The sequence below is a fragment of the Sycon ciliatum genome, chromosome 6 (genome assembly GCF_964019385.1).
Source record: "Sycon ciliatum chromosome 6, ocSycCili1.1, whole genome shotgun sequence".
NCBI classification, from domain to species: Eukaryota; Metazoa; Porifera; class Calcarea; order Leucosolenida; family Sycettidae; genus Sycon; species Sycon ciliatum.
In genome coordinates this window covers 5,609,385-5,625,936 of record NC_088648.1, presented here as the reverse complement: position 1 = coordinate 5,625,936, position 16,552 = coordinate 5,609,385, and the positions used below count along the sequence as shown (strand labels likewise).

The 16,552-nt window shown below is 51.0% G+C and overlaps 1 protein-coding gene across 4 annotated transcripts in view; it reads left to right on the top strand.

Annotated features, from left to right (window-relative positions):
• Nucleotides 1–16,552, top strand: part of LOC135819234 (sushi, von Willebrand factor type A, EGF and pentraxin domain-containing protein 1-like) — a 149,943-nt gene that overhangs the window by 67,965 nt on the left and 65,426 nt on the right. For all 4 annotated transcript variants that reach the window (XM_065332401.1, XM_065332402.1, XM_065332403.1 and 1 more), the window contains one exon: nucleotides 5,776–5,964. In XM_065332401.1, coding sequence (XP_065188473.1) covers nucleotides 5,776–5,964 — 189 coding nt within the window. The remainder of the gene's footprint in view (nucleotides 1–5,775; nucleotides 5,965–16,552) is intronic.

The following is a 16,552-nucleotide window of genomic DNA, read 5'->3' as shown; positions in this document are numbered from 1 at the left end:
TTTATTTCGTGCGCTTCCCAGTGGGGTTTAACTGTCAGCGTGGCCAAAACGAAAGGTATGGCGATGAACACTGCGACGAATGCGCCAATGACACTGGATGGTGGTGAAGCCATAGATTCTGTTGAATCATTCACGTATCTTGGCAGTGCCATGTACCGCGATGGTTTGTCCTCCCATGACGTCCAGGCCCGTATTGGCAAGGCATCCAAAGCCTTTGGTAGTTTGAAGCAAGCCGTGTTCGAGAACTGGTCACTGAGTCTGCAGTGTCGTCGGCACGTGTATGTTGCCGTGGTGCTCTCTACCCTCCTGTGCGGCGCGGAGACCTGGACAACGAACGCCCCAGACCTACGGAACCTCAACCTTTTCCACCATCAATGTGTCAGATCTATCGTTGGAGTGTCGCGACGGCAGCAATGGGAGACCCACTCAATGTCCTCAGCCGATGCAAAGACCCTTGCCCTTGGAGTGCCTGAGGACATTGGTCGCATCGTATGGGATTGGCGTTTGCGCTGGCTTGGACACGTGGCATCGGTGGAAGATCACCGGTTGCCGAAGTGTGTTCTCTTCGGTGAACTGCCTGCCTCGCGCCTAGCGCATGGTCCACGCAAGCGGTGGAGGGACGTCGTTATCTTTGCGTCGGTTGAGCCACCGGTGCCAACATGTGGATGGTATGATGCAGCCCAAAACCGTCCGGAGTGGCGTGCCATTGCCCGTCGACCACCCAAGGCACCCTCTGCTGCTGGCTACGGTTGCGCCTGCGGCCGCATGTTCCGTCGAAGCGGCGACCTGAAACGCCATCAGTCATTCCGTCGTGGAAACAATGCGCTATCATTGCTACGCAATGGGCAAGGTCAAGGTCAAGGTGTGTTTCTGTGTGCCAGCTAGTTCGGTTGGTGGGTACACTTATGCCAGAGAGTGTTGGGTCTGTTGCCAACGGGCTCGGCTGCTTGAATGTGTAATGTTGTACCTGCCACCTTTGTTGGTTCCAGGGTTCATATACATTCTATTTGAAGTATACATACCTGTCAACCATGGACTACTTCTGGCTAGATTAACTCTTGTGTAATCATGGTGCTAGTGAAGCTAATATCAGATCCACTCTGATTTAGCCACCCGCACAAGTAGCAAGTATTACCTCCACTGCGGGTAGGGGTAACTGCAGTTGGATCCCGGGACGGATACCTTGATGCCGTCAATCCTTTTTTGCACCTTGTCCTCACCCACTTACTGAGGTGTGGGGAGCTCATAAGTGGAATCATTTCCAAGTCCACCCAGCGTTTGGGGGATTTCATGTGGTGTCGGTCGTTGGGCGGTTCAATGGCCAAATGAGTCATCTTTCCAAGAGTCCTTTGAATCTCTCTCCCCTCTTCAGGGGAGGCTCGCATTATCAGTCATGGCAGTGAGCAAGTACAGTACAGTACAGTACAGTGTGTGTGTGTGTGTGTGTGTGTGTGATAGAGAGAGAGAAAGAGAGAGATGTTGCGGGTTCAATTCCCGACTCTTATGGTCGCACACGTCTTTCTTCTCTTTCTCGGTCTCTTCCTGACTTTTCTTTCATTCTCCTGGGTGGTTACCAACAGCCAGTGTATGCCAGAGTATGTGGTGTGGTGTGTGTGTGTAGAAAAAAAGAAAAAAGAAAAAAGAAGAAGAAAATGGAAAAATGAAAAATAGGGATTCACTGGCCAGAAAAAGTCAATTCAATCAGCTGTGTGGTGGATACCAGGCTAAAAATAGTGGCGGTCAATTCATCAGCCTTGCAAGCTGTTAAATGGTGTAATCCCAGCACAAGTTGCTATGTCTAACATAGCTGTTCGCTATCATCGCTTCTGCGTTAGGCAGGTCTGAGGTCTGAGGTGTGTGTGTGTGAGGAAAATCATCTCGCTGCTTGTTGAGTACTATTCCTTCTCCAAACTTTCTAGATCGAGCCTACAGCAAAGATATTCCATTGCCGACATCTTGATATTATCAGAAGTGAATGAAGGCAAATGCAGCCTTCCGAAAAGTTCAGAAATTTCTTCTAGATAAATTACTTCTTCTTTTTTGTTCCTTTCAGCAAATACATGTATGGTATTAACATAAACTAATTACTATCGAGTACTCAAACAATAGGAGGTTTCTCTGTCCTCCTATTGTTTGGACCAGCTCTACCACTCGGTATTGAGCACTCTCTTGGACAGCCTGGAACATCTCTGTTTTACTATCGAGTACTGGATAGCTTGCTCGATAGTTAGAGCGCTCGCTCAATAACTTAATTACACTCGTTTCACCTCTAGCAAATACACATTTGGCAATATGGCGGTCAATGCACGCCTACCCACACGCTCTCTAAGTGGCCAAGTTATTCTGGCACATGACTCTCATTCTCCACACCACAACGGTGAACCATCAGTTCGTGCCTGGCGCCTGTTCCATGGACAGTTAGTGGTATCCGACATAGCAGGCTTGTACATCAGGTAGCGTATGGTGCATAGCAGATGACACAGGAACGACATGAGCAGACGTGCATTTATCACCACATTGCCAGGTGTGTATGAATCAACCTTTTTTGAAATTATTAAAAAACCTTATTTATAGTGGCAAACAAATCGGTCATAACAATTGTCCCTCAGAAAAGTACGTGCAGATAAGAATCCATCATTGCTTTTTTTTAATACTTCAAAGTATGTTCACATTCCCAGGTCGAAAATACTAAAGAAAGACACGGGTACTGAGATTAGGACAAAACGTGACAACTACTGAGTACGGGCTGCACCGAGATACAGCAGTGATGGTGGGGCATTGATGGCTCTGCCGACCTGAGGTCTCGGCATCACGGCCAGAAACACGCACCAAAAAAACAAAAGACAGAGCTGTACGAGTCAGCGAAGTGAACAGAAAGGAAGGGTTAACACCAGCGAGAGTGCGGGAGAAACTGTGATGCTATGTACAATTGCAGAGGTTCTGACTGAGAGGAGCATCATCGTGGCTGATCATGGTGACTCGATTGTCGGAGCCAGTTGTGGTGCGTAGATAGGGATAGACGAGAGCAGCATCATAGCGAGTCGACTGCCCAGAGCCAGTTTGTGCTTCGCAGATGGTGACAAACGTTTGTTTTAAATGTTTGCACTCCCTCGCTGTTGGTGGTCATGACCAATGACACTACCGTGCTCGCTGCGAGTTCTGGGGCTGGATGAGGGGAAATGACGCGGTGGCAATACAGAGAGCAGCTGCGGAGGGCCGAACAGGTAATGCAGCTCGTACAGGGAGGCAAGCAGGGCACAACAATTCGCAGAGCACAACATTGGATATAATCCAGGTGTTGCAGGTGGCTGGGCAGAGCACCTATCCAGATGGGGGGGGGGGGGGGCACACTCATAACAGGTCGAACCAATGCCTCGTATACTGTGGTGCGGTCGGCTGGAAAGAGGAAGTGCGCTGCCCAGTCCTTCCTTGGCTCGAACGGCAACCTTCCGGAGACGAGTGCTGAGTGACATCTTCGAGTCAAAGGTCACTCCAAGTAAAGAGAGAGCCTTCTCCTCAAGGACAGGAGTTCCGCCAAAGACAATGTGAGGCAAATTGTTGGGGTTCTGCCAAGAGTGGCGGTCATGGATTGGGACTTTGACGGTTCGAAGGAGATGCGCCATCTTCAGCCAAACCGATGCAAGTGATCAACAGAAGTCTGGAGGCTCAATGCAGCGTCGGCTGGGGATGTGTCGAGGGATATCAGGCTATACAAGGTTGTATCGTCAGCTTACGCCTCCAGGCGGGCTCCCGGTGAGAGGGCTTCTGAGGCGTCGCTCACGTACATCAGGAAGAGTGTGGGCCCGAGTATGCTCCCTTGGGGAACTCCTGCTGATATGGTGTACAGCGATGATGCTTGGCTGCCCAATAAGCATTGAAGTGACTGCCCGAACTGGTGGGGGGTCAGGAGCTTGTAACGCTCAAGGTGGTTCATGATTTGATGATTGATAACACTCTCCATGATTTTAGAGATTATGCTCAGCAGTGAAACTGGGCGATAATTCATCAAGGCGGGTCGTGAAGATCGCTTGTGGATGGGAACCCCGCTGGCAGTCTTCCACATTCGTGGCTGGACTCCGTGCTGGAAGCAAAGAGCATTATGGTGTTTGCACTGAGTGCGCAGCTCGCTGTACTCGTTGCGCCAAACGTAATTAGTGATTGAAGCTTGGAAAACGCTCTGACGTTGTGCTATCAAATTGAGCCCCCTCCCGGTGTTGTTCTCTGACATTAATGCATACTTCTTTCTCTTGTTCTTGATGGATTTCAATGCATTACCCATACTTAACAGCATATATGCTTTGCCCCAGTGATATCAAAGTAAAGAATGGAGTTGTTACTGTTAACAGTAATTACACTGATTGAACTGCAACCGTTACATGTGTCGTATCCATGCTATTGACACGCTGCCTTTTTAGGCCTCTACGTGACAAGTCTGCCTTATTTAGGTGTCTAATTATTTATCTATCTCCTGTAAACGGGTTCATAATCGTCTTTATTTTATGTCTTCACACAAGGCCTGGGGCCTTCCTTATTTTGGTATACCTTATTATTTCCTTAGCTGGCTCGCGCTCTTTGTTATACACTTTATACACATTATTGCTAAGGTTTGGTACACTGCGGCATGCGGGTGTACCGTCCATGGTTCATTATTTGTCCTATAGTTCGTACGGGGGATCAGCCTCCGGCCCGTGGTTAGATATTATGGCAATCGCCTTTCTCTCTCTCTTGCCTTCCGGCTTCAGGCGGAAGCTTCGGCTTCCGTCTCTCTTGCCTTGTGCTCTTCATTATCTTCTCTTGAACTGAGTTACATGTACCCTCTTTGAAGATGTGAGTAAACTTGAACGCTGGTGTGAGTGTATGTGTCGGTATACGCCTGAGTGTGTGTGTGAGAGTATGTCTAGGTATATGTGTGTGCTTGCGTAAGAGAAATTCTGTTGGTGGACTCTCTCCAAGTGGCCACCACTGCACGGCCTTGTAATGTGAAGGTTTAGTAAGTTAGTTATGTCGATGACCGCAGCTTTGGGGTCTAACTCCGGGCCGCCGGACTACGACACATGTAACCAAGGTTACCAACCACCAAATGCGTTGCCAATGAAGTGCCAGGAACACAATTTGACGCACAACGTGTGGACCAATATACTTACCTGCAACCATAAGTTAAAACGAATGGGTGTTCAGGTGTTGAGGACAGTATTGTGTTCTTATGCAGACCTCCCATGTCCAGGCTTCTACCTCAACTAAAAAGAACTTGCAAGCGGCATTGACAGCCCTTTGACACTGAAATCAAGATCCTGTGTAAATATTCGCATCATTGGAGAGCATGCAGGATCAAGATCCTGTGAAAATATTCCCATCATTGGAGAGCATGGGAGGGTGGGTGTCTGCACACAGCTCTGTCCATGAGAATTGAGCATTGTTTGAGCAGTGAAGGTTGCCTCCTGTGTCCTTTCTGAGTGGGGAGAAAGAACTATTCTCAGGAACCAGAAAAGAGTGCTTGCGCAATTAGTGTTCTCTGATTGAGGTGCGTATCTTCAGATTTCTCGTCATTCATTCGTTCTTTAGTCTCTGTGTGTATTGGTTGCTATCAATCATTTGGCCACTGAGTGCTGGATGGTGTATGTGCATTGCCCAAATGATAACCATGGCCAGATTGGGATTGTCTTCAATAATGACACTGAAGACATTATTTTTCCATGTGTCTTTGCTTTGCTGTTCTCCCGTGCATTGTTCATGGCTTGTCCTGGTGGATGTGTATTATTTGCCAATGCTCTAAAGTGAAGCCTGCTTACTGCTCTAGTACAATCAATGTAACCAATGGAGTTGTTCGTGTTTACAACGCTTATCTTGGCGAAGAGGCAAATGTTACATGCAATCAAGGCTACAGTCCATCGACTAATTCAACGATGAAATGCATGGTAAAGGATGAATTAGCCGGTGTCTGGACTAATGTACAAAGCTGCCACCGTAAGCTTCACTTTCTAAAATTGTACCATATTATTTGCCACCATTTAGGAACCCCATCTGACGTTTGATCATAAGGCGGTTACGTCAAAAGGAAGTGGAGAGGTGACTCTTGTACGCGAACCCAGTTTTTTCCTTCATAAACCTGGGCACACCCGAAAGTTGCACCCAGTGAACTTGAATTGCTCAATACCGTGGAGACATAACGTATCACACAGAACAAAAAGGCACCACACCACAAAGTCACTTTTTTGTTTGTTTGTTTCTTTTATTTGAATTCGTTTAGAGCACAGGCAATTCTGCCTTCTCACCAGAGGAAAAACCTCCGGTTTCTGCTAAGAACGAATATAATATTATGAGAGAAGGAAATATTAAAAAGAATCATAACAATCATGATAATTCCAAAGCACAAAGTTTGTATATAATTCAAATGGGTGTGTGTATGTGTAAGCATGCAGTGAAGAAAACACCGAGAAAACATGCAGTGATGTGTAGGGATGCCGAGCAAGGTGGTTACAAATTACAATTAATTCTGTTCAGAGCCAGTTTAAAGGCAACCGCCGCACTATGGAGGCGAATATCGCTGGGAAGGGAATTCCAAAGAGTGCTTCCCACAAAATGTCAATGACTGACGACTGGAAGGTCCAGGAAGGAAAGGCACTTGCAGTAGCCGCTGCTCCTGTCCTCGAGTAATTCGGCGATCATCCCGGGATGCTTGGCCTGTGTTAGCCATCAACTGAAAGTAGGTGCAGAAAAGAGGACTTGCAAGATCATGTAGGCAACGGAAAACAAAAAATAAAACCTTGTAGTTAAAAATGTGAGTTAGGGATCGAATAGATAAGCGCACGAGGAGGGGGGCTGTGGATGCACGGCTGGAGAGTCGGAAAATTGCACGAATTCCGGATTTGCTGGATTTGATTAAACGACTCTGCAGCTGCTGTGTCAGCGACGGGAAGAATGCATTGGATGCGTACGTTAGTCGTGCTTGCACAATGCCAATGTACCAAAGTCTGCGGGCTCTTATGGGCAGAGATCGCCCATGGCGCCATAGCTGGCTGATGGCGACTGACGCCTTCTGCACAACACTGGAGACATGGGGCTGCCAGGATAGCTGGTCATCAATGGTTACGCCAAGGTATTTGGCAGTGGAGGTAACAGTTAAGGCTTGATCCTTACATTTCACGACTGGTATGTCGCCAGTGAGTCCCCGAGGTTGAATTACCATGACTTGGGTTTTGCCGGTATTCAGCAGAAGCCCAATTTCGGAGAGCCAGTCAGACAGACGTGTCACAGCCGTAGTCAACGTCTTGCAAACAGTGTCCAGATCTGAATCAGAATAATCTAGGATGATGTCGTCCGCGAACTCCTGATGAACAACAATGCAAGGTATGACGTCGGAAATGTCACTCGTGTAAAGGACAAAGAGAAGCGGCCCAAGAACACTGCCTTGGGGCACACCTCTTGAGCATGGGACTGCATCAGAAAGAGCCTCACACACCTTGACACGTTGAGTACGACCAGACAGATAGCTAGCCAACCATAACAATACTCTGCCATTGACTCCCAGGGTGAATAGTTTATCAATCAGACGTTGATGTTGGACACGGTCAAACGCTTTTGACATGTCAACCATCACAATACCTGTGTATTTTCGCTCTTGTTTGGCCAACAGCCAACGGTTGGCGGCTAGAACTAATGCATCTTCGGTAGAGTGCATTTTCCTGTAGGCAAACTGACTGCTAGGTAATATGCTATGTTGCGTGAGGTATGCTGTGAGTTGCTTCTTTACAAAGAACTCCAAAATCCGGGACAGAATAGGGAGCAATGACACTGGTCTATAGTTAGTAGGGGATGTTGCATCGCCACTCTTGAACAGTGGACTAATGTGTGATGTTTTAAAACACACTGGCACAGTACCTGATGTCAAGGATGCATTGACTAGGGTGGTAAATGGAGGTGCCAGGACATGTGAACACTGCTGCAGTACAATTCCAGGAATGTTGTCACTCCCAGATGCTTTATGAGGACTCACAGTTTGCAAGCATTGTGCAACATCAGACACGCTTACCGGCTGAAATGTTGAGAAGCTAGATGCAGAGGCTGGACCATGTGGTATATGCAGCTCAGGTGGCCGCATAGGGTCATGCACAATGTCTCCAAACAATTTACTGAGTGACTCAAGCGGCGCTTCAGGTTCTTTCCGTGTCTTCTGTCGGCCTGTGACATCGTTCATGACAGCCCAAAGTTGCCGTTGATCTGATGTATCACATCTCTTAGTGAAGTACAAGTTGCGCAGACTCCTGTCCAACTTCCGTGCTTTGGAGCGAGCTGATCGGTGTGCTTCTTGAAGGTTCTGATCGGTTTTGTCTCGGAGCCAGAGACGATGCGCCCGGTTCCGTTCACGAACACTTGCCACTAACTCATCTGTAATCTAGGGGCAAGGACGTCGAGATTTGCGGCGCCGTTCCCGAAGTGGAGCATGTTTGTCTAGAGTGGTCTGGATTCCCGCAGTGAGTGACGACGCAAGCACATCCACACAGACAGAGTCACAGGTAGTTAGCGTCTTCTCCAGGTAGTTTGGAGTTGACAGGAGGGCATGCACATCGAAACCACGCCTTGTCAACGACCCGTTCTTTCTCAGTTTTAACGACCACACTCAGCAAAGAACAAAACAACAACAAAGCACAACGACACACCAACGCTGATGTGGCATCGCAAATCCCGTACCGTGCACGCAGGCACTGGGTTGCAACAGAAAAAAGACGCGCTGCAAGCGTGCCAAGCAGCGAGTGAGTACAGAACGCGTACTAATGCCAGTCATGGCAACGGAAGATAAAATTATTGGAGATCGACCCGCGCATGGTTCGATCGAGAGCAGAGTACGAAAAAAGCACACATTCAAAGTTCAAACTGTGCAACAGAAGCAGAAGAGGAAAACGAAAATGAACACTTGTCGTGAAGTGAAGTGCTTCTGTCCAAGGGTGCTTGCACCCGACGGGGTGACAGCGCCCCTAGTCAGACAATACAAGGCAAACGAAATAGAAATTAGCTGAGTCACAGCGCGGGACTCCGAAACGAAAACCGGTGAGTATGTAAATATTAATTGTTTCGTACCTGCTGTACAACGTAACAATTCGTAACGTAATTTCAAACTAGCACTCGTAGAATTGTAGTGCGAATGTGCCACTCGATTATAGTAGCAACAACAAAGAGATACTCTTCTAAACATTTCTCTCCCTTCTCACTGTGCCGAAATTCACAGTGACCAAAAATCCGAAATTGAGTATTGTTCTGACATAGGCAAACAAGGAGCTACTCACAGAACAGCTTACAAAGACGCACGATTGGGCGGGTGTAGGTCTTGTCGCCCACCTTGACCTTCACAACTCGCACGTGTCCGTCTGGACCAGGGTGCACTTCGGTGACGCGACCCATTGGCCAAGTGCCCCGTGGGTTGTCTTGGGATGTCACTAGAACGATGTCGTCGACCTTGAGGTCTGTCTCGGCCGTCCTCCACTTGAGTCGCCGGTTCAGCTCTGGCACGACTTCCTGCATCCATCTCCGCCAAAAGTGCAGCACGAGTTCTTGCACTACACGCCAGCGTTGCCGAGGGTTGAACTCGCTCTCGTCCACTCCTGCAGGTGCGAACCGAGTACCGATTTGGCCATACATGAAATGATTGGGCGTTAGCGGAGTCGGGTCACGACCATCTGCCGACACGTAGGATAGTGGCCGTGAGTTCATGAGCGCCTCCGCGCCGACGATAGCAGACAATAGCTCCTCGTCTGTGACCTCCGCGTTCTTCAGAATCGCCGAGATAGCACGCTTTGCCGATTTTACTAACGCCTCATGCACTCCGCCGAAATGTGGTGCTGCTGGAGGGTTGAAACGCCAGCTAGTCTGCTGATCCGCTGTCTGCCGCTGAATCGCCTCTGCATCAAGCTGCTTGACTAGCTGAGCAAGCTCATTGGTGGCGCCGACGAAATTCGTGCCATTGTCGGAGATGACGTCGATCGGTACTCCCCGTCGATTGGTGAAGCGTACGTACGCCTGCAGGAACGAGTCCGTTGTCAACGCGTATGACAGCTCGAGATGCACTGCTCTCGTCTGCAAGCAGGTGAACAAGCACAGGTACCGCTTGTGTTGTGTCTTGCCGCGACCCTGCTTCGTCATAAACGGTCCGGCATAGTCTACAGAGACTCGGCCGAATGCGCGTAGCGGCAGGCTGACTCGGACCTTAGGTAGTGGCGCCATCACCTGCATTGCCGGCTTCGTACGGTTCCGGGCGCACCTCGCACACTTGGCTTCCCAAGCTCGCACCTCTTCGCGGCCAGCGACGATCCAGTAGCGCGACGAGAGTTCGGCTAGCGTATGGCTGACACCGAACGCGTGATATCCTCGTTCGTGACATGCCTTGACAATCAGCTGTGTCACATGGTCTCCTCGTGGTAGGACGATCGGATTGCGTTGTTCTGCAGTCAAGAAGTCTGCATGCTGTAGTCGACCTCCGACGCGTAGAAGGCCAGCGTCGTCAATCATTGGCTTGAGCGAGACCAGCTTGCTGGTTGCAGGGATCGGCTTGCCTGCCTTAACTGCAGCATACTCTGGTAGCGACTGTTGCTGCGCTCGCTTGATGAAGAACTCCTCAGAGTCTCGGATCGCTGGTGGCGATAATTCGTCAAACTCTCGTTGTGCGGGTGGTACTGAGCAATTCGTAGCGAATCGCACACACCAAGCATGAACACGGCACATTCGTACCCAGTCGGAGTAGCGGCTTGGCTCTAGACGATTCAGCTCGCTGTGGCATTGGTCGACGGTCACCGCAGTCAGCTCGATGGACTCGTCCGTCGGTTGATTGTCTTTCTTCAACTCCAGAGTTGACGGACGGGGCTTCAATTCTGGCTGAACAGGCCATTCACTTTCAGCGGCACCCAAGAAGCCGGGACCGTTCCACCATAAACTGCTTCCCGCCAACTCTTGCACTGACATTCCTCGAGAGACCAGGTCGGCTGGATTGAGCGCGGTGGGCACGTACCGCCACTGGGTAGGATTGGTTTGCCGTTGAATCTCGCCCACTCGACTAGCCACAAACTGCTTGAAGGTGCGGCTGTAGTTGGTGATCCAGTGCAGAACGTTGCTGCTGTCCGACCATAGCGTCGTTGCTCGGGGGTCGAGGTTCAGTGACTCGGCGGATGATGTGGCGAGCGTTGCTCCGGTTGTCGCCGCCATTAGCTCAAGCCGCGGAACGCTGACAGCAGTCACTGGTGCCACACGGACCTTGCTTGCGACGAACCGTGCTGTCGGTTCTCCAGTGTCATAGTGACTGACCAGATACGCGACTGCTCCGTATGCGACCTCGGACGCATCTGAGAACACGTGAAGCTGGCTGCTGATTGCTGTGCGTCCCGTGGCCGTCAGGCAGCGTGGTACACGTACTGTTGATAGCTCCGTCACCTGCTCAAGCCAGCCGAGAACCTTCTTGACGATTGCTGGGGGCAGTTGCTCATCCCATGCTGCTCCACAAAGCCACATCTCTTGCAGCAGGACCTTTGCTTGCACGAGGTACGGTGCGAGGAGTCCAAGTGGATCAAACAAACTTGCTGTTGCACTGAGAAATGCGCGCTTCGTAGGATTTGAGCCGATCTCCGACAGCTGCAGCTGGGACGTGAACTGGTCCTCCTTGGCAAGCCAGAGGACTCCCAGTGTCTTGACATTCGGCAGCTCTCCCTTCGTGAGGTTGATCTCCTCAGCGCGATCCTCCTCCGGGATGGTCTGCAACACCGCCGTGGAGTTGCTCAGCCATTTTCGCGGGTGCATACTGGCTTTGTGCCACAACGCCGACAGCTGCCTTACGAGCTCAACGCCTTCCTCATCGCTTCGAACAGAGTCCATGGAGTCATCCATGTACGTTGACTCAAGGACCGTTTCCGCTGCACGAGGATAGGTGTCGGCGTGCTGATGAGCATTGTGTCTAGCCGCGTACTGCGCTAGGAAAGGCGACGCGTTCACACCGAAGACCACTCGATTGAACTCGTATGTGGCCGGTTCCTGCTCGTTATCCCGCCAAAGAAAGCGATGGAAGGGCCTGTCCTCCGGAGCCAGGGATATCTGGAGATACATCTCCTGGATGTCGCAGATGATGGCGACCTTGTTCTGCCGGAAGCGCAGGAGTACCTTCGGTAGCGATTGCTGCAGCTTGGGACCAGCACTAATAACATCGTTCAGCGCTACACCATTGCTGATGCCAGCTGCGTCGAAAACCACACGTGTCTTCGTGGTGGCCTTATCTTCACGGATGATGGCGAAGTGTGGAAGGTACCATTCGTTTACAGAACCTCCACACTCGTTGTCAGGCACTCGTCGAATGTACCCGTTGGCTAGGTACTTGCGGATGACATCGCTGTACGCTGTTGCTGCTGCTGAGTCACGTCGCAGCCGCTTCTCCAAGCTGTGCAGACGGCCGAGTGCCTTCGCTCGGCTTTCAGGCATGACTGGACGTTCGGATTTCCAGGGTATGCCAACGCAGTAGCGGCCGTCCGTCACCTTCAACGACGCTGCAACTTTCTGCTCTGCCACCTTGTCGTCGCGTGACATGAATTTCGTAGTGCTGCTGTTCACTTCTTCGATTTCCCACAGGCGCTTCAAGCTGCTCTGTAGGTCACCGTCGCTGAACATTGTGAAGCAGCAGCTCGCCGCTGGGTGTGCTGGTTGTACTTGGCCGATGCAGGTCCAACCTAATGCCGTCCGACGCGCCACGGGCTCATGGCTGTTACCCGAGCGCTCTTCATACGCCATGTGAAGCTCCGGATAGTCGGCACCGATAAGCACGTCAATGTGGCGTTTCGACGGTAGCGGCGGAAACTCAACGTTGGCTAGATGTGCGTACTGCTTTCTCAGGTGGTGCCAGTCTACAACTTCCATGTTGCCTGTTGGCTGCTCGATTGTGCACGCATGGAGAGTCGTCGACGTGGCTCCGTCAACACTTCGCAGAGTGCACGATACTGGGACAGTGTGAATGGTCTCTTGCTGTCCATTCAGCTTGCTGATGGTCAGCGACATACTTGATCCAATCAGGCCGAGTTCTGCCGTAACATTGCTCGCTATGTACGAGCGCGTGCTGGCGTCGTCCAGCAGCGCGTTAACAGTTAGCGACCGCTTGCCGTTGGATAGCTGAACGGGAACTGTCCGAATCGACGTCACCGTCCGTACTCTATTCTCCTCTCCCTTCGTGCTGTTTCCGAGGGAGACAGCACTGAAGTTCTCCGGCTGCATGGCTCCAGTCTCTCCGGAGGCGTGGGTTGACGACGCTGGAGGCGGTTGACGGGGCTCACTGTGCAGCAGGCGATGGTGATGCTGCGTGCACCCGTTGATACCGCACTCCCGGTCCCGTGGGCAGTCCTTGCCGCTGTGCCCAGTCGCAAGGCATCTATAGCATGACTTGCTTCGCTTCGCTGCTGCCCAGCGCTGGCTTACAGTTTGTTTCTCAAACTCTGGGCAGCGCCAGATCGGGTGCTCGCCACCATTGCAGCATTGGCATGTGGACCTTGCGGTCGGCACGTTGCCAGCGGTGTTTGTAGCTGTCACGAACGCGGTCGTGCGCGGTTGCACAGCGTCGTGAGCAGTTGCCGTCCGAGTCGGCTGATTTCGACTTGTCCCGCTGGTTGACAATTGGTTTCTGACGTGATGCTGCTGGCTGATGCCTTCGATAGTTTCCGTGGCGGCAGCAAGAACTTCTGCCTCGGCATTCAGCCACTCCAGCAGCACCTCGACCGATTCGTCCTTTTGGTGGTGCACTATCCAGCGGCGATACTGGGCCAACAAGTTCACCGGCAGCTTCTGCTGGATCCGCTGGTAGAGAATGCCGGTACCTAGCTCGGTGTGCATACCGGCATCCTTTAACGTCACCACTGCCATGTCGAGCACATCGGTAAAGCGCTCCAGGTCCTGGGCTCTACCGGATCGAATAGGTGGAGATCGTTCCAGCTCTTCCATCCTAACCGCAAGGCGCCGGCGACTCCCACCGAAGCGTCGCTCCAGCCGCCGCAGAGCAGCATCGTATGCTGCTGCCGAGTAGCCGAGACTCTCGATGGCATCCAGCGCCTCACCCGCCACGTACTGTCGGAGCTGCAGCAGTTTGAATTCAGCGGAGAGCGGCTGCTGGTCCACACAAACGCTGAAAGCGGATTTCCAACGCTCGTATTTTCGCTTCTCTCCGGTGAACACGGCAATTTCGATCCGCTTCAACTTGCTGGCGATGTTGATCTGTGCAGTTGCCGCTGGAGCAGTCCGTGGCGCAGGTCGAGCTGCGGTGCCTCCGACATATGTCGGAACTGGGGCGAATACTGCGGTCTGGGGTGCTTGCATGCCAGCGCTGGGTCTCACACCGTACTGTGACACTCCGGCAGCGATGGTGTGCGACGGTCCAGTAGACACAGGTGAGTTGTACACGACTGCACTATTGCTCGCACTCCACTGCGGCTGCTGTTGTTGGTACATGTATGCCTGCTGCGGCCTAGCAGTATTGTTGCCATACGTTGCATACATCATACTAGGTGTTTGATCAGCAGGATCGTGGATCAGGAAGGCAGAGCCTTGTTCCTGATTTATAGCGGGATCGTTGCTGCCCGTGGTCATAGTTGCAAATGACGCTGGCAGCACTGAACTACGTGGCTGGTACTCTGCAGCTGCTGCAGATAAAGTGTTGCATGCATTGCTGTTGATCATATCCGTTTGCGGTGGCGCGTGTGCTGACGCGGTTGCCATGGCAACGGTCGGGAAGGGTTCAGCAGGTTCCCCCACACGCTGACCACTGAACATTACAACACGACTGTCCGGTTCTACTTTCACCCGTTCTCCATAGTCTGCAACCCTGGGCAACATAACCCGCGTATCGTCCTGACGACCAAGAAACGGTGCATCTTGGAGCGCCGCACGCAGATCTAGAATTTCTCTGCTTTCCTCGCGCACTGACGCCAGTAACGGCGTTGCCCCTCTCAGTGGCGATTGCTTGGGACTGGGAGTCTGCCTGGTCGACGCTGCCAGGCTCGCTCTGCTGCTCCTGATGAGCACACTTCTGGCCAATTCCATGGCATCTGAATACTGGCCTTCCAGCTGCTTGTACTGCTTTTGGAGACCAGCATGTCTCCTAGAGTCAGTATCCACCACCGCTTCCATGTATTCCATGATGACCTTCTTGGTCTCGTTATACACTGTCGTCAAGTGGCTTCTCCATGCCTTTACGTCATCTTGGTTCGGCACCTCATTCGTTGACTCCACTGTCAAATTTCTCCTCGTATTTGTGAAATCCGTTTTCAGCTCTCGCTTTTTCCGTGCGAGGTCTTCTAGTTTTACCTCCATGATGGCTCCGTGAAAACCATCCTCTGCTACCAATAGTTTGGAGTTGACAGGAGGGCATGCACATCGAAACCACGCCTTGTCAACGACCCGTTCTTTCTCAGTTTTAACGACCACACTCAGCAAAGAACAAAACAACAACAAAGCACAACGACACACCAACGCTGATGTGGCATCGCAAATCCCGTACCGTGCACGCAGGCACTGGGTTGCAACAGAAAAAAGACGCGCTGCAAGCGTGCCAAGCAGCGAGTGAGTACAGAACGCGTACTAATGCCAGTCATGGCAACGGAAGATAAAATTATTGGAGATCGACCCGCGCATGGTTCGATCGAGAGCAGAGTACGAAAAAAGCACACATTCAAAGTTCAAACTGTGCAACAGAAGCAGAAGAGGAAAACGAAAATGAACACTTGTCGTGAAGTGAAGTGCTTCTGTCCAAGGGTGCTTGCACCCGACGGGGTGACAGCGCCCCTAGTCAGACAATACAAGGCAAACGAAATAGAAATTAGCTGAGTCACAGCGCGGGACTCCGAAACGAAAACCGGTGAGTATGTAAATATTAATTGTTTCGTACCTGCTGTACAACGTAACAATTCGTAACGTAATTTCAAACTAGCACTCGTAGAATTGTAGTGCGAATGTGCCACTCGATTATAGTAACAACAACAAAGAGATACTCTTCTAAACACCAGGTCACATGTAAACATATTCCAATCCACTTTGTGCAAACAGCGAGTCTTGCGCAGATGCTGTCCCTTCAAGTGGTGACTTGCTGAAATTGGCAGCCTGGCAAGTATTGCAGAGTGGTCACTGATATCCAAATGTATGGTCTCGCAAACACCCTGGATCGGGGTGGTAGACAAGAATAGATCCAGTAGTGTGGCAGTACTGCTGGTTACTCGGGTAGGAGATGTGACGTGGTTGCGAAGGTTAAACTGGTTGAGTACATGATGCAAAGGAGTTTATATCCCTCATTCCCGGTTTTGGGGTTCAAACAGACCCCTAGGGTATGGTTTATGGTTTTAGTATCATATAAATTCGCAACCAAGAAGTAAAAGGTGCGACAACTAGTCTTTATTCCCGTAGTTATGCAGAAGACGTTACTTCAGTAACCTCTGGCGCTAGCCAGTGTCCACACAGCTTTAATTTGGTGTTTTTTGTGTGTTTGTGTGTTTGTGTCACGCCTGGCGCTATCCCGTACCTGTCCCGTACCGTACCATCAAACACAGCAGGC